The sequence below is a fragment of the Poromitra crassiceps genome (assembly GCF_964638095.1).
Source record: "Poromitra crassiceps genome assembly, chromosome: 2".
NCBI lineage: Eukaryota > Metazoa > Chordata > Actinopteri > Beryciformes > Melamphaidae > Poromitra > Poromitra crassiceps.
Genome location: NC_139624.1, coordinates 83,609,518 through 83,632,965, shown reverse-complemented (window position 1 = coordinate 83,632,965; position 23,448 = coordinate 83,609,518). Strand labels below are relative to the sequence as shown.

General features: G+C 43.4%; 1 protein-coding gene across 1 annotated transcript; it reads right to left on the bottom strand.

The window, feature by feature from the left end:
* Positions 1–1,279: 1,279 nt before the first annotated feature.
* Positions 1,280–20,736, bottom strand: LOC310800687 (SMC5-SMC6 complex localization factor protein 2-like; the record flags this gene model as incomplete). Its single annotated transcript, XM_083663302.1, has 15 exons — positions 1,280–2,379; positions 2,783–2,869; positions 3,114–3,191; positions 3,820–3,930; positions 4,284–4,371; positions 4,495–4,589; positions 11,118–11,291; positions 11,479–11,566; positions 11,703–11,844; positions 12,626–12,713; positions 15,646–15,760; positions 18,784–18,951; positions 19,311–19,424; positions 19,527–19,603; positions 19,909–20,736. 15 exons carry the CDS (start codon positions 20,734–20,736, stop codon positions 2,302–2,304), a joined length of 2,331 nt encoding a protein of 776 aa, XP_083519428.1. The 3' UTR covers positions 1,280–2,301.
* Between the last annotated feature and the right edge of the window lie 2,712 nt (positions 20,737–23,448).

The following is a 23,448-nucleotide window of genomic DNA, read 5'->3' as shown; positions in this document are numbered from 1 at the left end:
CATTGTCACCTAATGGCCAAATGTGCTTGGCAAGGATGTGTGTGTGTGTGTGTGTGTGTGTGTGTCGTGTGTCCTATCTGCCTAATAACAAATTAATTTAAAGTAACTAGAATGACCGCACCGTGGATTTATGCATCCGCTATTGGTTCATTCTTGAGTCCAAATTGCCATTTGAGGCTGCAACAACAACTGCAACAACATCCTCCAGGTGAGACAGAATAGGAAATGGAGTGTGTGTGTATGTGTCGTGTGTCCTATCTGCCTAATAACACATTAATTTAAAGTAACTAGAATGACCGCACCGTGGATTTATGCATCCGCCATTGGTTCATTCTTGAGTCCAAATTGCCATTTGAGGCAAATTGGAAGAAATGTTATGCCTGGCTATTGCCGCCGGAGGCATAAAAATAGATGTAGTAGTAACTCAAGTTAGGCTACTACTATACTGTGAGAATAACTTAATGTGGCCTTACCTCATTGTCGTATTATTGTGCGTGAGGTAGACATACTTGCCCTCTATGGTAGATTAATAGATTATAGTAGGCAAAAGAAAAAGAAAAATCCATGAGATTTGTCCACAGTGCTCTTCCTTCAGCGGCTCCAGTCTGTCAGTCGCTCACGTTTTGAGGCAGAGTGAGCTCAGCTCAGTTATGAAACATCTGTTTGTTTTTTGTAACAAAGCCCATGGCACACCAATCAAACATTCTCCAACAACTGCCAACAAATGTTGGCAGTTTACCGAGTGAATCCTCAACACGTAGGGATTATTTTGTTAATCAATAATCTCTGACAAGTTGATTGTCAGAGTCAAGTCAAAATTGATCGTACATTCCTTTTTTGTCCACATGCGATGTGAGCAGCATTCAACAAAATACTGCGGTTTATCACTTACATTTGAATGATGGTTTAATACGCTCTTGTGACTACTCAGAGTCAAAGGAAGAACAGTCCACTGCATCCAAGGTAGCATTCATGAAAGTGAAACTGCACGCAGCAGGAGACAAGGGACTGCCACAGGTACACTCCCCAGCATGGATTTCAGCTGGGATGACATTAGTAATAAATTGTTATATATTATTACATATTATAACATTAATTATATTATTATAATATTACAGACATTATATTACTATTACTTGGTTTAAATCAATTGCAATATTGATGATGATGAAAGTGCACTGCAAGATGCAATAATGACAATAGCCTATAATAAATTAGACCACAGTACCCAGAATGCAAACTGAGGTCAGACTCCATAATCTGTATATTGACCTTTATTTCAATTTTACTGCACTGTTAGAACGTTATCTCCAGGAAGTGTACTGTATATGTATTCACTCTCCAGATTTTGCAATTGAGGCTCATGCATTTGTGAAACTGAACAATCTTAATAAGCATGTCAGAATAAGAATTACAATACAGAATTATTACACAGAATACAGTTAAACCATAACTCTACATATTGCAGTTTCTCTCTAAGGTGTCGGCTAGTAAATCCACTCCGTAAAAACCCACTTGCTACAGAAACCGTAATTGCATTCTTCCTCTGTGCGAGGAAGACTGCCGTTGGCTTAGTGTGGCTGTGGCCCTATGCTCCATTTAGGAGCCTACAGGGAATAAGAAGAGAATAATCCAACACATAGCTTTGACCAGAAATGATGTATCTCAAGACCGGTTTAACAATTTTGTTGTCAATATTGAGATACATTCCACCAGGATATATACATTTTGAATGCTGTGTGATACAAAGAAGAAAATCTGACCATGGTTGATAAAAGAAACATCAGTTTAAACGGTATTCTCACAAATCTGGCCCCCATTCAAAAAAGTTTGGACACCCCTGGTTTAAAGAAATACATAAATGTACAAACGTTGCCCTGAAGATGGATAACCTTTTCATCATACCTAAAGAAAAAAAAATTGAATCCAAGTATAACCTCTTTTCTTTTTTTTTTTGAAGATATAGCAGCATGAACCAATAATGAAACAATAACCCGTAATGTCTATCAAGACATAATGCTACATACATTCAATAACGACATATTTAAAGAAAGAAAGATAATGCAAGATAAAACAAAAACATACACCACAGAACAAAGGACAAAAACAGCCAAGACAAACAGCAATACAGAAATAAATTGCAAGTATAACCTCTTGTATTGCAACATTGGCATGCATTGTAACAAAAAGTTGGTTTGCGCTTTCACACCATCCCAAACAAAGCGCACTATCCGAGGAAACGAACTGGTGCGGTTAAAGCGGACTAAACAGCTTATAAAAAAAATAAAAAAATAAAAAAAATTACTGTACATAAAGAGGCCTGGTCCTCAGAAGCAGCATCTGCCAGTCGCAGGAGATCCTGGCCACCAGGTGCTTCACCTGGATGGAGAGGACTCATGTCAAACAACAGAATAACTACACCACAATGCATCCCATCCCACCTGATCGCCTCCCCAGGCTGCATCTTGCAAACAAGGCTGCAATTTGTCAATCTCATTAATTTTGTACATTCGTACATTAATTCAGATTTTGTTTGTTGTGAGAGCATGTGGGGGAAATGGGCTTGTGATAGCCTAATCGTATTTGGGCATGGATCTTACTGATAATAATGTAAGCCCAAAGTTTTGTCATCATTATGCATTCCACATGTCAAACTCTGATGACCTTAAAATGCGCAGTTGCAATTTTTAAATATGGTACATTGTTTAAATTAAAAGAAATGAGACAGACTCATTTATAAAATAATCATTAGCTGCAGTCCTAACAGACACCATTCACTCACATTGCTCCGGTACAGACACTTCACACTCTCTCTGATGTCACACTTGATGTTTGCGTTCAGCACACGGGACAGAAACAGCAGCTGCTCCTGAGGACCAGAATGAAAACAGGCTTTGAGTTCTGGAAAATAGCTCTACGAATGCCATGTGTTATTATTATTATTGTTTAGGGCAAGGATGGGGAGGAGGACAGCTAACACAATTTGCACAAGGGGAAAGGATAGCACTGTTCTCAGATGTTTTAACATCCCCATGTCAAATCAGCTGAACATTAGTGGTCTGAGGTCTCTGCTGAGTTCAGAAAAGAAGAAGAAGAAATAATTGCGTCTGTACCTTCTGATGAGCTGGGAAGAACTGAAAATTGGATGCTTCATTTGCCAAGGTCAGAAGACTATAGCAGAGATAGTATGCCTGAAACACACGATGAATAATAATTAAACCAATAAAACTGATATGAGAATCAGAATATTCACAGATCAAGTTAAATCCCTTCACAATAAAATCTCGTGAATTCAGCATTCTTCTACTTGCCGTTGTAGAAATCATAGCATTTATACCATTATTTTCATTCACACCTTTATTGAGTGCCGTCTGTATTTCTCCACTGGTTCTGATCCAGTTTTATCTGACTCCATGTCCGTTTGCCTCTGGTATGCACAGATGCAATCTTATATTGTGAGGTGTGCCAGGCTCTCCACCAGTCTGCTTAACAAAAGTTCTACCTGGATACCTGGATGCCCAGAAATGGCCTTGAGTACTCTGTTGAAATATATATACCGTATATATTTTTTTATCTTAGCACTTCTGATAAAGACAGTCCAGCCTCCTGATAGACGGTCCAGCCTCCTTGCTCTTTGTTCCACACACTTGATACGTGAATATTGTGCCTTACTTGCAAGCAATAATGCAAAACCAACAACAGAAAGACATCTCGATGATCTCAAAGTCTCTTTTTCTTATTACAGACATTTCCACCACACTTAAAAGAATCTCTAGATTGGGTCATTTTGAAGTTCCAAGCAGTCGACTGTATGCTGACCTGTTGGTCTAGGGTGGTCAAGTCCTCTCCCTTCTTCCTGCTGGAGGAGCTCAGCATGCATCGGAGGGTGGAGGGCTGCATCTGGGACAGGTATGGTCGCAGGGCTGAGAGCTGGGCCAGGAGAGACACCAGGATAAGGCCAGGAGAGACACCAGGACACGGTCCAGGAGAGACACCAGGACAGGGCCAGGAGAGACATCAGGACACGGTCCAGGAGAGACACCAGGACACAGTCCAGGAGAGACACCAGGACACGGTCCAGGAGAGACAACAGGACAGGGCCAGGAGAGACACCAGGACACGGTCCAGGAGAGACACCAGGACAGGCCAGATTTACAGGTTACCGAGACAGTCATTACAAAGTGACACTCATTTCACCCAAAAACATGAGAGGTACATGCACAAAGTACTCCTACTGGGATCTGAAAGAAACAGCCTGAATGTAGGTTACACTAATAACTTACCTTAAACTCGATGCTTGTAGGCCTGTAAGTGCAATTTCCATCCAACAATTTAGAGATCATGGATAGACTGAGATGCTGGCGCAGTTGCCTATACAAACAAAAACCAAGAATACAATCACAATAAAATAATGACAATCAGAGAAAATGGAGAAAAATGGAGACAAGCAAAGCAGGGACGGTGAAGGAGAGATGAGATTAAAAAGCGGCGTACTTTCCGTGTGTGTTGTCAGGCAGCCACTGAAGCAGCCAGCACATGTTGTGGTGGTCATCTGTCAGGTCAGTCAGGGCCACACACATTCTGGCCAGCTAGAAAGGAGATATTAAAAAACTCATTACATTCACAGGAGGCAACATTTACAATATCACTATAGTGTAGCTTTCAAGCCATCCAGGGCTTCAGAGTGTTTACAATATCACTATAGTGTAGCTTTCAAGTAGTGTGTGTGTATGTGTGAAGCATGTGTTTATGTGTGAAACCCCACCCTGTACTCTTCCTCGAATGACATCACAACTTTAATTAAAATATACTGGTAATTCAAAATGAGAACTGTTTGTTTTTTCATCAAGAAAAATGCTGTGCTGTCCCTGGCCCTGAAAGGCCCAGACCCGACATCAGCGCCAGGCAGAGGGAACTGACAAAAAAGGCAACACTTAAAGATGCAATATGTAACCTAATCTAGCATTATATTATTATAGCATTAAAATATCTAAAAACATGTAGACCTATGTTATAGATATTCTTTAGTTGTGGACTTACATTATCCCAAATGTTTCCAAAAGTGCTCAAACCCAGTGAAATCCATAATTTTATTCAATGACACGGACCGTGTCAGGTGAGTCGCTAAGGTCAATTCTGGACTATTATCTTAAATTTTTTAAGTCACATCACTGTCATTTTTTTTTAGATATTGGTCATTTTTAACTATATCTTAATTTTACAAGTTAACGTTAGTTACGTTAGAGAAACCGAGTAAACAGCTCGCCTCGCTGACGTCCTGTATCCACCGAACTCCATTGGAAAAATGGTGAGTTTTAACAAAGTGTTCATTTAGTGTTTTTTTGCCCGTTTTAATTACAGAGTCTGTTTGTTTTGGAGAGGAGGGGAGTCAAGTAGGGGTGGGCGATATGACGATCTTAGATCGTTCACGATCAGAATGGCTCCACGATCTGCCTCTCCAGACAGATCGTTAGAATCGCGCTACATGCAGTGCACATTCTATCAGTTGCATTTCTATGTCTGAAAGACGCTTCCAAAGTTTTCCCTCCCTCCCCCTTTTCACTTTGCAAAGTGCAGCAGCATGGAGGACGACAACACGGAGGGGCAGTTGGTTTGACACACACACACACACACACACACACACACACACTTAACCAGGGCTTGCCTTGACAAGAAGGACCTCCCGTCATCCCGGGGACCTTAAAAATAGCGTCAGGGACGATGAAAATTAATTTGGGGACGGAGCTGGGACGATAGCCTAAACACACGCTCTGCTCGTTACAATGAACAGCGATGAAAATGACATGAACGCAAAAGAAACCTTTACAACACACACACACACTAAACAAACATGCGGGCACTGGCAGAGAGACAAACAGGCAGATCGAGCGCAAAAAGTGTCTGAATCTCATCTATGGCTGCTTTATCTTTGTGATAGTTTGAGTTTAATTTGCTTCAGTCGGACTTTGTCAGTTATTTTAAATGCGAGGACGCATTGCTCCTAATCTAGCTCCCCTCATCCTGCTGCCTCATATTCTCAGGAGAGCGCGTTTCTGCTCCACCTTTTCTTTTCTTCCCCCCGCCTCTCTCTCACTGCTTAAAGCTCAACTGTGTGTGTGTGTGTGTGTGTGTGTGTGTGTGTGTGTGTGTGTGTGTGTGTGTGTGTGTGCGTGCGCTGAGCCGCATGTCTGCTCTCTGTCCCCACGCTCTCTCTGTCTAAGAACTCTGATGCACTCTACAAGAAGGGGCGAAGCCGTCTCTACTTCCTGAGACGGCTGAGGTCCTTCAACGTCTGCCGGACCATGCTGAGGATGTTCTATGAGTCGGTAGTGGCTAGTGCCTTCCTGTATGCTATTGTGTGCTGGGGCAGCAGGCTGAAGGCAGCGGACACCAACAGACTCAACAAACTGATCCGTAAGGCCAGGGACATTGTGGGGCTGGAGCTGGGCTCTCTGACTGCGGTGTCGGAGAAGAGAACGCTGTCCAGGCTACGCTCCATCATGAGCAATGACTCGCACCCACTCCCCGCCGTGCTAGTCAAACACAGGAGCACGTTCAGTGAGAGGCTGATCCCACCTAGATGCAATACGGAGAGGCACAGGAAATCATTCCTGCCTGTGGCCATTGGACTCTTTAACGCCTCTCTTAAAAGAGCACCTTGGAGACGCTCAGTCTCCCTGAGACTGAGCCAGCCAATAGGTTAACTGTAGCCTAGGTAAACCCAGCCACCACGTGACCTGCTCTCTCAGTTCCCAGTCACTATCGTCTAGCGAACGGGCCATTCAAATCGATTTCTGGGGCGATTGAAAGACTCGCGCAGACCCGCAGCCACCCCGCAGCCAATGAGTGATGGCGTGACTGCCAACATCAGTCCTGCCGTGATCGGCCAATCAGAGAGTGCGTCTTTGTCAATGACGTGTAACAGCTGCAGCGGCTTAGCACTACCTAGCCGTTAGCATTTGGCCTCTCTAAAGCATAGCTCCCGAGCTAGCTACTAGCTGGCTAGCTATATGGCTATGCAACTACGTGAGGAAATTCAAGTGAAAACAGCTGTTGAGGTTGAGGTCTGTTGATCAAAATAACACCTAGCGTTATCGAAATCGGATTTTAGCGGACCATACAAGCCAGGGCTTCAGAGCTGATCACCTGGACACATTTTATGGCGAAATTATCTGATAAACTTGTCTGTGCTGCTCTGTGGTGATCAGCTAATGTCTTCATAGCATTGTGATTATGATTTAATGCATTATGGAAGATAAACGCTGGTTTAACATAATTAAAATAATTCCCTACCAAACATGTAAAGTGACGCTTCTGGGCAGTAGACCATTTGGGCATAACATTATGTAATGTGACATGAGATCACCACATTTCAATAAATATAACGTTTTTGCACATTTGAATGCTGCTGGTCGTTTGTTTAATGCTGTATATATTGGATATTTAAAGCTGATACACAACACAATTGTGTTGAGGTAATTCTGCAAAGCTCAGTTAAAAATATAACATGTAACACTTTACACAATCAAATCTAACTTATTCACAGCAATACACAGTCCAGTAGTACAGTGGGCTAATTGTTTGAATTAACGAAATATATTTGCATGGTGTAGCATGTAATGCAGATAATGTAGCTAGATACTCTGACACAGAAAGGCAGACAAGCTAGCAGCAGGGATCTTGTCACACTGATTCCAGATAAACTCCTCTGTCTAGCCAGCTATACAATATTGATCAAAATAACACCTATATCGAAATCGGATTTTAGCGGACCATACAAGCCGGGGCTTCAGAGCTGATCACCTGGACACATTTTACGGCGAAATTATCTGATAAACTTGTCTGTGCAGCTCTGTGGTGATCAGCTAATGTCTTCGCATTGTGATTATGATTTAATGCATTATGGAAGATAAACGCTGGAAGGCTGGGTAGCATTATAACGTCATCCAGGCTACAGTAACATTAGGCTATTATAGTTATGAAACGCTGATTCAAACGTTACAATAATAAGACACAATAGGAGCCAGTTACCCTACTGTAGATAGAGAGTAATTTCAGACCACCAGATATCACCATATTTATGTTATTAAATGCTGTAACGTTAACGGTAATTCTCATGTGTATGGTTTATTTATAAGCATTCATTGATTGAAGCAGAGTGCTGGTCGGTTAAGTTTCTCTGTAGTCATGTCCTCTGCTCCAGTTTCTTCTGTCTCTCGTCCAGCAGCTGCAGATGTCATCATTATCCACGTTATTGATTATTATTTATAAAAAAATCTCATTGTGTAAATATTTTGTGAACGCACCAATAGTTAGAGAAGGAAACCTCTCTTTGCATTTTATTTTGTTTTTTAATAAAAGTAGGCTACTTAATATCTCACGTGGCTTTGATTCATCATTGCAAATTTAGCCCAATTTGTATAAAATGCAGATGTGAACAGCTAGGTTTAATGACAAATATGGAATATCACCCAAGGAAATACCACGGTTTAATGCCAACAGATAAACCATACAGATTTGTTGTAATTGTGAACACAAAGGGAGCAAAGACATGGTTTTCAAGTATAACAATGTACAACTTTTATTCAAAGACAGGATTGAAAAATATAGGTCACTTGTATTCACTTCAGACAAGACACTACGTTAAAGTCTGAAATTTACCTAGATTTGCTATACGAATTGACATTTCAGCTTGTCACCTGATGTCATTATTAATGGACAGTACAGTAGTAAAGATTTTGAAAATTTTGATTAATCAATCCAAGTCAGAAACACGTGTACAAATATTGAATGCAACAGTCTCGTTCTGGAGCGAACCCCTCAGCTGAATTCACGTTGGAATATGATATCAAGGCTTGATAGATTTGATTGTACTCATACAGCAGTGTGGAGCTTAACATCTAGCTAGGTTGCATCTGGAATATGATCTGGATTATGTATAATATACAGTATAACACTACGCTCACTATCATGACATTCACGTTAACGCTATAGCCTCCAAAAATCTACTGTAGCTAGCTAGCGTCAGCTACATCTGTAACCACGCTGAAATGCGAGTGCATTAACGTTATTTCTAGCTAGGTCAAACACACCTTACCGTTATGAGTGTGGCCGTTTTTGGTTAACATTAAGTCCACGATCATTTGCGGGCTGCAGCAGAGTCGAGCCCCGGAGGCAGCCTGGAGCTCTGCGAGCTCCAGAGGGGTGCGCGATGCACTGCTGCTGCCCGACACCCTGCATGAGCTTGATTTGTTTTGAAGGTTTTGTCTGGTACTATTCAATATGATTTATGCAGATAAGACAGCGTGTCCCTGATAACTGTATAGATGATGACTGTTCTTCACAGCCACAAATATCTCTCCAGATCTGCGGCCATCTGCAGCAGGGATCGAGGTTTGGGTCCGTGTCCTGTTCATTCCCTGACCACCGTCACAGGAGTCATTGGCAGAGGCGATGTTCTCTCTTCTTGGAAGCTCTAATAATATCAAACGTAGCAGTTACTGTATGTTACACGTGGCTAACGTTAGCTAGCTTCTGACATGTTTTTCTAGAATTCATTAGATCGTTAAATGCTCCCGTAATCTAGCTAACCCCCACACAGCCGATGAGGAAAAGTCAGTCATTTATCGAATGTCTTTCTTACCAAACACAATTACGCTAGTTTCTGAGATAATATATAGTGTGGCATATACCTGTGAATAACATATTCTTACCTGGAAATCACACATCGATCCGTAGGCCAGCTCTGAGTCTGTTTACATTTCGGGCGGAGGGGGGCTTGGTTGGTTGTAGCTGGTTGTAACCATTTGCGTGTTAGCAGTACTGAAATGAAAAGTGTTAGCTAATGCGCTAACAACAAAGGTCGCAGAGTGATGACGCCATCTGCTGCACTGCGCATGTGCTCTGTGCACTAAACTGGTTGGATGATGGTTGCGTAATGGAGCGGTCTATCGGGGGGGGGCAACAACCGCAGGAAATCGTTTAACAATGGTGGGAATCCAGACCATAGTGACTGAGAACAGGTCTGAGAGCAGGTCACGTGGGGGATGGGTTTACCCAGGCTAGGTTAACTGTGCCTGGCTGAGCCACGTGTAATGTAAGGGGCAAGCCGACTTAATATAAGTCCAGTGTGCAATAACTGCAATTTGACACGTAATGTACATCACTTACTCTACTTATTTTGCTTACTTTATACTTACTCTACTTTATTTTTGCTTATTTTTGCTTACTTATCGCATTTTACTACTGTTTATTTTATGCTATGTTGTGTTCTGAGTGCGAGCTACTGTAACCTGTCCCAATTTCCCCCCAGGGATCATTAAAGTCTTTCTGATTCTGATTCTGATTCTGATATCGGTCTCTCTCTCTCTCTCGATTAAATTAGCAGATTGACAAATGACAATCACGCAACCGACAGTGGACTCAATCGCAGATAGCCCATATATTCGTCCCATCGCCCAACACTACTGTATAAATAATAGTGAACCAAGAGATAGATAGATAGATAGATAGATAGATAGTGTTTGCATGCTTGTGAACATTATTTCTTAGCACATGAATTATTGGAAACTCAGCATAAATAAACGACATGAAAATATTTATAAAACAAATTGTATTTTAAATTTCCATGACTTTTCCAGGTTTCTCATGACCATACGTACCCTGAAATTAGTTTGGTTGTACTTGTAGCCTACTGTTCAGTAATTTGCAAAATAGTCTTAAAACCAATATGAAAAAGAATAGTGATAAGATCGTGGATCGTGATCCTGCCTGAAAAAATTGTGATATGATATTTTTGCCATATCGCCCACCCCTAGAGTCAAGTATAATCCGGCTTGCGGTAGAAACCTTGTAAACGATGAACACGGATGAATCCAAAGCTTTGAAACAAGCTGAGCACAAAGAAACAAGCTGAGCTAACCTTAGCAACCAGCGCGGCCTGCAGCCCTCAAGCACCGCCCGCCAAATTCCGTTTTGGGAAACAGTGATTTTAACTTGAAGTAGCTTTATTCAGCGTTTTGACGCTGAATGGTGTGTGGAAATGAACGGAGCTCTTCCCCCGTGATGGGCGTGGCCTATTACATGCAGTGTCTCTATAGAGAGCTGGTTGAACTGACCGTGGTGTCTGACCAGTCCCTGATGTTGTTGACGATGTGGTGCTGCACAGTGCGGGTGGTGGGATGGAGGATGAGCCGGGCTTCCAGGCCCAGCCTGCTCACCACAGTCAGCAGCAGCAGCAGCTCGTCGTCGCTATATGCCCGCGGACACAGTTGCATACAGTGAGACAGGTACTGCAGACAGGCAGGGGACAGAGGAGAGACAGGCAAGCAGTGAATGACCAGATATGCCCCGAGATGCTCTCTTGCTCTCTCTCTCTCTCTCTCTCTCTCTCACACACACACACACAGACACACACACACACACACACACACACACACGCACACACACACACACACTCCATTTCCTATTCTGTCTCACCTGGAGGATGTTGTTGCAGTTGTATTGAGGGAAAGCGCTCTCCTCCTTGTTGCTGGAGGGACTCTCGCGACCGATATGAACGTCCTCCCTACACGCACGAAATCAACTGGGTGAAATTGAAGCTCACAACTTGAGCTTTCAAATCAGGAATATAGAAGAGATCAACAATTCTCATCAAAGGGGAATGAATGAGGAGAGGAAGTCCATAAACAAGAAGTACTTACAGCAAATCTCCCTCTGTGAAGGGAGGCTGAAGGTTCTCGAAAGGGAAGAGAGTGACAAAAGGAACTCCCATATTCATCAGGACCAGGGTCACATCTGCCACACTGGGCACCCACACCTGAAACTGCTGGCTTCCATTTTTCACTGAGGGAAAAAGAGAGAAAAATATTCATCACATCTGCTAGCCACTGTGACACAATAGACCCATTTCACGGGGGCCATTTTGTGCCGAAAAGGCAGGGTAAACACAGGTGCAAGCAACACACTAATGATGAATTCCAAATTCCAACCATTGGAAGTTGGAAACCCTCATTAGTGTTTTGCTTGCACCTGTGTTTACCCTGCCTTTTTGACACAAAATGCCCCCCATGAAAAGGGTATATCCACCTTATTTCTAGCTGCCATGATGCCTGATGGGTGCTTCTTCCGCTTCCGGTGTAATAGACTGTTTTAACTTGACAAAAAAACCTCTATGAGGATTTTACAGCAGAGCCATTCTGCTCTACAGCCGTGTCGTTCGGGTGCTGGGATAACCTAATGCATTGTGGGTAGTCGGCTACTGTGGCTAATGCTAGCGGCTAGCGTAATAGTTACTTTACATGGCAGTAAAAGGCCACTGAATGACCAAATTGATTTAACTTTTAACCATTTCGAGTAACACTGTTTCCATACGGACCCCCTACGTTGGTTAGTTGTTTATAACGTGACTATATTTATAACTTTTATAACGTACTCCAGTTTCCGGTTTATAATTCGGGTCTGCAGCATAGGTCTGCAGCCGAGTATAACAAAGGAAATGGCAAGCTGCAACAATAAGTCACGTTAAACCGGACCTTGTACCCACAATTTTTTTTTTTACAGTGGGGCATTCAAAAATAAGGTGGATAGAAAAAGGCTTTGCCAAACAACACAGGCAGGCACTGACCTATCTGACACGCAGCAGAGCAGGCGATGTGACGCAGTGCCTCCAGGATCTGCTCCGAGATCAACCTGTCCGTGTGCACCGACATCATCTGACAGAGTCAACAAAGAATGACCACCACAGCTTTAGACATTTACAAGCCAAGTGTACAACATGCTACACAGCTTTAGACATTTACAAGCCAAGTATACAACATGCTACACAGCTTTAGACATTTACAAGCCAAGTACCCCTTGGTAGACCATACTGAAGGACTTCAGTGGACATTGTTCTGGACTTTTCTTGTGATTCCTCTGTCTAAAATAATTAGTTTATTCGTCGGCCATCCGACTAATGTATAGGCTAGAATTAGCTTTAAGCTTCATTGCTGTTTATTGTTTATTTGTTCCTGTATTCAAAGTCTTAAAGTAAAAGACGTTTATTTGATTCCTGGCTCTGTCGTCTCTGCTCTTGGGTCCAAACACATACACACAGCATAACACACATACCTTCCTTAGTGTATTAACGCTAATGAAAATGTAATACAAGCTTTTAACACATTTCCCACACCACAAACACTGCGCCCAGCCCAGCGATTTTACTAGGCCTAACCAAATTGCTCTTGATAGCGGACATTGAAAATAAATTACTGTAATATATTAACGCTAATGAAAACGTAACACAAGCTTTTAACACACAATCAATTTTTAAACATATTTATTTCAAAACATCATTGTAAAATTCAGGGCTTTAGCCAAAGCTTCAATAACAGAGCTCAGCTGACAGTTGAACTTGCAAATGAAAAATATAAAAAATATAAAATTAAAAATACAATAGGCTACAGCACATAGGCCTAGCTTCTTATTTTTTTGGCACAGCTATTCATTCCTAACCTGACGCTGCCAGATGGACGGTATAGCTCCACATAGGTTTCACTAAACCAGTCGATCTGGGAATGAAGTCACCAGACCCGCTGACGGAGGCGGGCACTTTTTCCAAGCTACTTGGCAGGTGATTGGATGACCCATCTGTCTATCACCGCTGGTGGGTGTTAACTTCAACCAATCAGATCGCCGAAGGTGCCTGTGGATGATCTCCGTGGTATTCATTGATTGAGTCCTCACGGTCGTAAAGTCACCTTCGAAGCATTTAGTTAGATTATAACGAACTACCGGTAGTTGTGTGGCTTAGCCTTCCCAAATGTTGAGGGTCGTTTTTTAGAATTTAATACATAGAATTGGGAACGTTACATTCAATTTCATTCAGACTGCCTGTCACTTCCGCGGCGGCAGCCATGTTGACGAGTGAAAAGAACTACAAAGACCATGTACCCACTACTTGCCCAGACGAGTCAGAGCCCGCCTACGGCCGCCGCTGATTCGTCGAGCCGGCATGGCTCGACCAATCATCTTAACTGCCTGTGCGGGTCCAGACCGTCACGGAGAACCAAATGAAATGTGAGTTCACGTGACGGGCGGTTTACCAGGCTAATTCATTCCCCCCAGTCCAGCCGTTTGTTCCAGGCCAGTGAAGTCCCAACAATCTACAAAAACATGCAATAATATAAAATCATAGATGAAAAGTTGAATCATACACAATCAATAAACCCAAAAGTAAATGGTTATCCTTCCCAATGGCCAAGGGCAGCATCTGTTATTCTGGCCTCATAATAAGCACTGAGGCGGGTGGTCAGAAAGTCAAATAACCGCAACAACACCAACAACTACAGCGAGGCTGCAATGAGGATATATTATTGAAAGACAAAATCCTACATCGCACCAAATCATACAATGTAGCCTACCACGGTTATTCATAATAGTTCACACAGGAGAGAAACAATTTAATCGTTCAGCGTGTGGTAAATGTTTTGGTCAAAAAGGAGAGTTGAAATCACACATGATAGTCCACATAGGAGAGTCTGTTGTTGTAATGTTTAAATAGGCCTAAATAATTCACTATACATATTGTCAAGTGTTTCAAAAAATGGATGTGTGTGTTCAGGGATGCATGACACTGACGCTGGGGGCGGGAGGAGGACAAAGAAACGATGAAGGTTGGGGTAGTATGAATGAATGAATGAATGAATGAATGAATGAATGAATGAATGTTTATTTCGAACATTAACATAAAAGACAATATAAAAAATAATAAGTATAATAATAATACACAATACATTAAAAACATTTTAAAACAAAAAAAGGAAAAAACAATAATGTACAATATTAATCATAATTGCAATAGAAATAACAGTATTTGTTCGAAAAGGAGTAGGAAGGAAGCCTCTGCTTATCTGGTCCTACCCCTATTTAATTCAAAAATAAATAAACTTAAATCAGGTCTCTGTCAACATTCTATTTGATTACTTTTCATATTTTCTTATTTTCTTATTTCCCTTTTAACCTGGGCCATAATGTACCCTATTACCATGTGCCTAGTATAGTTCCTATAAGAAATTCAAACCACTTTCACCCCTGCCTGGAGGGATTTCGAAACGTACCCCGACCGCAACGGTGGGGGCCCTCGCTGGCGACGCTAAACTTTTAGCTAACCTGTTCGCATCTATGTTCGCAATGGCATCCCAACTATCATCATACTATTATGGGATGTGATGCAAACTGTTGTATTATGGGATGTGCGACACACGTTGACACGTTTTGGAACAGCGCCGCACGCTGGCACGATGATCCTAAAAGCAAAATGCTTATTGTTTTGAATGATTTGGCATCTTCTATTACTGTCAACACTGTCAACAACAGTATTGTTGTATTGTAATAATATGCTGTAAAGGTATATTGAAATTTTGGGGAGAGCATTTTTTTCCTGGCCTGTAGAATGGTAGGGGAAACACTGCTACACAGCTTTATACATTTACAAGGCAAGTATACAACATGCTACCACAGCTTTAGACAAGCCAGGTATGCAACATGCTACAGGGCAGGGTGTGTTGGGCCTACATGCTACAGGGCAGGGTGTGTTGGGCCTACATGCTACAGGGCAGGGTGTGTTGGGCCTACATGCTACAGGGCAGGGTGTGTTGGGCCTACCTTGAATAGGAAATGGGTAACCTGAGGTGGGCAGGGGGAGGGAGAGTCCGCCCCCTGCCATGCCTCCTGGAACAAGCCAGTAATGACGTGTAATCTCAGTTGAGCGGAGCTTGACCTGATGGAGGGCAGGAGATAAGAAGTTAGTAAATGACAAGAAGAATTCCTTCTACAAAAATGACACGGGTGGTTTTGGAGGAAAAGTGTGTCTGTTATTTAGTAGAAAGAGGGTTCTCCACGCATCATCCAGCAGAATACAGCTGAACCAGGTGCTTCTCAGTTTGAGGACAGAAAACTTCCAGGAAACAAAGGAGGGACTGGAGCACACTGACAAATGTGCAGCTTTTATTAGTGCAAACAAGTGACTAACGTTTCGACACTACTGTGTCTTCATCAGACTCTGATGTAGACACAGTAGTGTCTACTGTGTCTTCATCAGTCTTCATCAGACTCTGATGTAGACACAGTAGTGTCTACTGTGTCTTCATCAGGCTTCATCAGTCTCTGATGTAGACTTCATCAGTCTTCATCACAGGGGCGTAGGCAGAAATTCAATTATGGGTGGGCCTGGATAAAATTGGGTGGGCCTGGATAAAATTGGTGGGGCAATTGCATGACGAAATTTTGCAAAGTTGTCATGCATTAGACTCTGGAGATGATGTGCCCTGCGTTTTTAAGCTACAAAACCATTAGCTAGCAAGGCAGCAGCAAGTTTGCCTCTAGAAAACAACCAATAAAAAATAAAAAAATAAAAAAAATGGGTGGGCCAGGGCAAGAAGTGGGTGGGCCTGTGCCTACCCAGGCCCACCCGTAGAAGCGCCCCTGCTTCATCAGACTCTGATGAAGACACAGTAGTGTTGAAATGTTAGTCACTTGTTTGCACTAATAAAAGTTGCACATTTATCAGTGTGCTCCAGTCCCTCCTTTGTTTCCTGTGTCTGTTATCTCTTCTTAAACCCTGCTCATTTCCCACAAATTCACACATCTCTGTGCACTTCTGGTAATTTCACCACAGCATTAACAGCTGTCTGCTCTTTCACCACAGCATCACCCGCAGGCGTGCTCTTTACACTTCCTGAGAGTTTCAGCCCGATCAGACGTAATAGGGGGAATCAGCGTGACGTCACTGCCACCCAAAAATGCGTAACCCCGCGGCAGTTAACACATTCACTGCCAGACGTTTATTTTTTACTGTAGTTAGCTTCTGCCAGAGGGTTTTTTTGAGGATTCTGGCTCATCTTTCAAGACCCGAGGATTCTTTTCTGCTAAGATTTTGTGAACACACAATATCTCAAAAGAACTAATAGAATGTGTGCTTTCTCTGTCTAAAAGAGTTAGTTTGTAGAGTTAGTAGTTATGTAAGCATTAGCAGTTGAATACAGCATGGTTTCAGTGTCAGAAAAATTATTCAGAGATAAACGGCTTTTTGTGAAATTCGATAGAACAGTCACTTTAACCATTCATTTTTGGCATCAGTAAGACTTCAGACATCTAAACAATAGTTTTGAACAGTAATTTCCTCCATAACAGCAGGAAACCCCCCTCTGCTTCCAACTCCTCCCTCCGTGTGTGTTCTCCTCCTGCCTCCCTGGCTCTCCAGCGGGTGTGTCACAACGAAGTTGCTGCTGCTGCTGTGCCTGTTTGCGCGGCCGCTGTTTGAGGAAGTCTGGGTGGACTCGCTCGTTTCGTGGAGTTTTGGTTGAGAGCTTTGATGAAGGTTTTGCGATTCTGGTCATATTTATGCTGCGTGTTTCAAAGTGTGCATCCAATCTATTCTTGGAACCCCCCACCGTTGCCACCGCTGTGCATCAGCGCGAAAGTGAAAGCGTTTTCGGCATCAATTTTACAGTATGAGAACGGCTTCCTCGCTTTTCCCTCCAGTTTTGGGTCGCCTCTTTCTACTGTGGAGAGACATGTCGCCACTCAGTGGGTCCGTAAAATAGATTATACACATTCAATACCTCCAATTCTGGTGTAGGAGACGTAAAAGGGTTAGATCAACGTCCCACCGTCAAAAAAAAAAAATCGATTTTTTTTTGACGTATTAATACATGTCCCAGAAGGGCACTTTGGTTCACATCAGACAGCAGTGGATAATACAAACATCATTACTAGTTTGAAGTAGTAATAAAGGCACACTTCAGAATTATATACATTATTACTTGTTTGAAAGTAATAAAGGCACACTTCCAGATGGTCCTGCAGATGATCCTGCAGATGGTCCAAAAGACCATCTGCAGCCATCAGCCGGGTCGCCACGTGCGCAGCGCCTCCGTTGGAATGGAACCCTATGGAGCCTGAGTTTGGGCGTCTGACTCTAGCCAGCTGACCGTGTTTACAATTAAAAAACTGCGACAGTTCCCACAACTTTAACACGACATGCATATAGGGTTGTCAAAAGTATCGATAATATCGAAAAGTATCAATACTGAAAATTTGAAATGGATACAATACTTATTTGCAACAGTTTTGATAGCATCAGTGCTTTCTTTTAATGAGAAATCACAGATTTTTCCCTCCCCATCATTGGTGGATATCTGTTGCTTCAACAAGCTAAACATGTTCTGATAGGCTGATGGCTAGAGCAGGGCTAATCTGCTGTCTAAATTCAAAGTTTGATCAGGCCTAGATTATGGAGAAGTGTGCATCTGTCCGTCCATCTGTCAAACTTGATGTGTCGTCTTCCCCCCCTTCTCGTGGTATCGAAAATGGGATAGAGTATCAATATTTTCCTGGGTATCGGTATAGAAGTAGACATTCTAGTATCGTGGCATCCCTACAGGCATATACTGTATTATATACTGTATATACTGTAGATATATATATACTGTACATCAAACTCTTGAGCTAATTCTGCTCTCACTCAGAATGTCAAAATATAAGCGATGTGATGTATACTTTTTGAGATATTAACGTTTGTTTGGCACAACTCATACTAGTTAATACGTCGTTGGCAGTCAACCGTTGGATTATTTTTGACGTATTAATACGTCATTGGCAGTGAACGTGTTAAACTGATTGATTGATTGATTGATTGATTGATTGCCGTTGCCACCCAGTGACGCGGTTTGTTGATCAAAATGCTGCTCGGCTGATCCCTCGTATAGGATGCACAAATGCGGTCCATAAACCACAGCTCACCAGAGAAGTGTTTTCTGTGCCGTCTCCTGTGGATTGACCATGCATTGTCTGAGCTCCAGCGTGTGCTGGTTGAAGATCCGGCTAAAATTGTCCAGGTTGAAGATGAGCTCTCCTGGAGGACGCTCCCTGATCGCACTGGAAATCAACGAGTAACGCTGCAGGAACTCCCTGGGAAACAAGATACAACAAAATCAAATATCAGCTCATAAAACAGAGATGTACAGATAACCGATGTGCACCCAAGATGCTCACAAGTCACTTTTTGCAAGTCCAAGTCTCACGTCTTTGGTCACAAGTCCAAGTCAAGCCTCAAGTTTCTTATGGATGAGCATGCTATCATCTGCTGGATGCCATCCGGTCTGCTTAGAACACTGCATAGCTCAAACTAAGGAATTCAAAGCATGTCCTGTATTATCCTCACTCCTTGCTCCAAGGCTTTTGAGGACAAGTCTCAAGTCACTGTGTGTGCGACTTGAGTGCAAGTCGCAAGTCCCCCATCTCTGACGTGCACACCTGTCTCTACTTACTGTTGTTGAGTTGTGATGGCCTCCTCGCAGTTCTCCTCAGCCTTCTCGTATTCAGCTATTCTCAACAGATCCTCTTTGACGGCGGGAGGAAGCTGCGTCTCGATCGCTTGAGATCTGATGGCCAAACAGGAGATGCACAAAGTTAAAGCACCCATGTGTAGTTAGCTAGTGGAGATAGGCATTTGCAATGGGAGTGAGATCTACTGAAGAACATACCTCTTATTGCTGTCGATTTCCTTCAGCATTTGATCCAGGTAGTGGATGCCTAGTTTTGGTAGGAATTGCACTGGCTGCTGTAGAAAACACAAGACCATGGTATTAATGTCACAGTTAGGGGTTTGATTTTCATGCTACAAATACATATATGCACTCATGGTATTGTAAGATAGATCAAAAGTATCTGCCAAACAGCAATATTATATAGGCTATGTGTTGCCTGAAAATGGGAAAGGACACATTATTTTTCAGTTACCGTACATGGCTACATGGAACCAGGCTAGCTTCCGGGTTTTGAGGACTCAGTCGTACGGCAGTGTATTCATCATCAACAACATAACAAGTGATAACATAAGAGAAACCCTGGGGGGGTGTAGCTTACAGGTTTGAACTGGCAGTGGGAATGCCCAGGTGTACTGGGCTCGGAGAAGGCTCCCTTCTCTGGTGTGTCTGGAGGAGGCTTGGCCTTGCGTCCCATCATTTCCTGGAAGGAGAGCAGCTGCTCGTCCTCACTGCTCTGGCAGCTCCTCACATCCACGTCGAGCTCAAAGCTCAGGCCGAGGTCCAGCGCAACATCCAGAGGATCCTCTTCATCCACCTGTTCAACACTCCCTTCATCCTTTCCACTGTCCTCGGGCGTACAGGGAGAACTGGATGTGGAGGAGGTGCATTGGGAGGCAGCCGTGTCTGCCTCGAGGTTGCACAGTCTCACATTCTTGGGCCTGAGAGATGATTTGGGTCCGTCTTCAATTTCACCAGTCTCAACAGTGAGCTCTCTGCCTGAAGAAGAGATGAGACCGGGAAGGTTTTCTAACTTCACTCGCTCCAATATTACAGTTAGATTGCGGAATTGCGGGTGAAGTAATGGCGAGTGATGTGGTGGAGACGTTTTGGCATCCAGTGCGGGAGGCGGAGAAGGTACTGTGGAGTTCTGAGTTTCACGACAAGGAGATCCAGCTGAAGGCGTCTCAGAGGTTCTGTTGCGATCGATCACGTGACAGCTCGGAGAAGAAGCAGAGTTTGGCTTTGGGGCTGGTTTGGGAGTCCTCGTGTCCGAGCCTCTGCTCTCTCCCTGCTTCAAGGAGGATAACAGGAAGCTTGCATCACTTTTCTTCTTTTCCTCAATGGCTTTCTTCCAACTTGGATCAATTGGCCTTGTAGGTGACTTCAACTCCTTCAGCCTCACAATGTGATCCTGGGTGTCCTTCATATAGGCTGGCTTTACAAACCCGGCCGTACCACGTGTGGGTGTCAGTGATGAGGATGATGACCGAGTGGGTTTTAGCGCGGGAGATGATTTGGGTCCGTCTTCAATTTCACCAGTCTCAACAGTGAGCTCTCTGCCTGAAGAAGAGATGAGACCGGGAAGGTTTTCTAACTTCACTCGCTCCAATATTACAGTTGGTTTGCGGAATTGCGGGTGAAGTAATGGCGAGTGATGTGGTGGAGACGTTTTGGCATCCAGTGCGGGAGGCGGAGAAGGTACTGTGGAGTTCTGAGTTTCACGACAAGGAGATCCAGCTGAAGCAGAGGTTCTCTTGCGATCGATCACGTGACAGCTCGGAGAAGAAGCAGAGTTTGGCTTTGGGGCTGGTTTGGGAGTCCTCGTGTCCGAGCCTCTGCTCTCTCCCTGCTTCAAGGAGGATAACAGGAAGCTTGCATCACTTTTCTTCTTTTCCTCAATGGCTTTCTTCCAGCTTGGATCAATTGGCCTTGTAGGTGACTTCAACTCCTTCAGCCTCACAATGTGATCCTGGGTGTCCTTCATATAGGCTGGCTTTACAAACCCGGCCGTACCACGTGTGGGTGTCAGTGATGAGGATGATGACCGAGTGGGTTTTAGCGCGGGAGTCTGTGTCAACCGGACTGGCTTGCCAGGCGCCGGTTCTGTGCGCAGAAGGCCGTCTGTGGTTTTGGGTGACAGTTCCAAGACTGATGAACGGTTTGATGAAGCTGGAGTCGCCAATGACAGGCCAAGTGAGTTGCCAGCAGTGCAGCTGGGCATCTGTGCCGGGCCAGAACTCCAGTCGTGGAGACACAGTTTCTTCTTGGCGGTGCCGTCACAAGCTTCGGACTCCCTGTGCCTCTTCTTCAGAGATAAGCGGTTCACGCCCTCTGTTGCAGAGAGAAAGTGACATGAACAATAGCTTTTCATGTATCAATATTCAGTGTCTACTTCAGGAATGCTCTGATTCATAGAACTGGAGGTCATGTGAGGAGGAGGTAGTGGAGCTCATTCCTAAAACTGCAACAGAATAGCGGCACGCACAATCTTTGAGACGGTAATTTGAGGTAGCTGATACATTTACCACAGCTGTGAATATTATGACAGAGCCACATTACCGCTGTGTTGTCCTCAGCTGTAGGCCGGCAGAGAGCCAATCAAAACCAAAGTGTTAATTCAACTTTACCTATTCAACAGCTTGTCCCCACCCAATAGGCAGCACAGACAAGGCACCCTCATGCATGATAAAGCAAACGTTTATGATGTTTATTCAAATAATAAATTGACCATTAGGGGGGGTGATCGTGACCCGATGAAGACCTATCAAAACACTGTAAGATAAATAAATATATATTTGGGAGCATTGCAGTAGGCGGCCTTCTCTTTCTTCAAACTCTTATCGTGATCAACTGAATCAAATCAGATGGAAACTGACTTTTAAATCACAATCAGAGCAGTAATCAATAATTGCAAAGCCAGTGTGTTATATGCGTTGGCCAACATACCGGTACCGGAAATTGGCACACTGTTCTTCAACACAACTGCTAACAAAACTTTCTGTCCTTAAAACTTTCAAGCTACAGTAAGTAGTCTAGCTCGCTAACCATTATATCTGTGTTTCCAACCGAGCTGCCCCACTGTAACCTTAGCAGCCAGAGTGAGGAATCAGCAGTCAGACATATATACAGTCATACTGTATATATAGTAATTCATGATGTTATAAAACCGTTTCTCAACAATTGTGAATCACTGCAACCACGGGAGATCATTGAGCATACGGGTAGAAATGTGCACAGAAAGAATGAGGCTGATTGGTCCAGTATTACCGAGATCAGCTGTGGAGAAAACGGACACACACACACGCACGCGCACGAACAAACTCAGCCAATCATAATCAAGGACCATAAGTAGTATCTAGTGTCCTCTAGTAAGAGAGTGGCGTCAGCGGAGGACCAAAATGCAAGAATCATTAGCCAATGAACAGCCAGGAATGGGTCTCGCGCTACTTTTGCATGCTAAAATAAAGCAGATAATGTACAATTTGATTCATTTCAAGGGATGAAAAACCCTTTCAAAGTACAACACTGTCTATTTTGATGCAACTCGACAGTGCTGCTTTTTTTACTGAAGAGTTCCACTTTCTACTTCCTGGAAAAAAACTGGTCCATTGGAGTGAATGGAGATGTCAGAACTCTTCTATTATACGGCTCTGGTAGTATCCATTTCATCCACTGGTTTTTGAATGCTGTAAAATAATTATGGGTGCAAGGTCCGGTCTAGCTTGACTGATTGTTGCAGCTGGTGGATTTCCTCGTTAAAACTCCTACGCTGGAAAAAAAAGGTTGCTTGTCACAATAAATAACACTCGTTTGACGACCTATTTGAGAGAATGTAATAATTGTATCTATCACATCCGCTATCTCTGTTGCTCTTTGAACAACTCGGGATATTTATCGACGAGGTCCAAGCTGGACGTGATTTGCTCTGTTCGCCTGCAGCTGTCGTTTACAGACGGGCACTTGTTATGTTGTGTCTGTGTCAGCAACGTAACGGGGGGATGGGGGGGGGGCGGGGCTGGGAGGATTAGACAGGAAGAAGCAGCCATATTGAACGTAAGGCATCATGACAGCTATAAATAGGGTGGAGAAGTCTTTTTGGTTGATGACACCACACAAACGGCTTTGAATGGACCTCCAG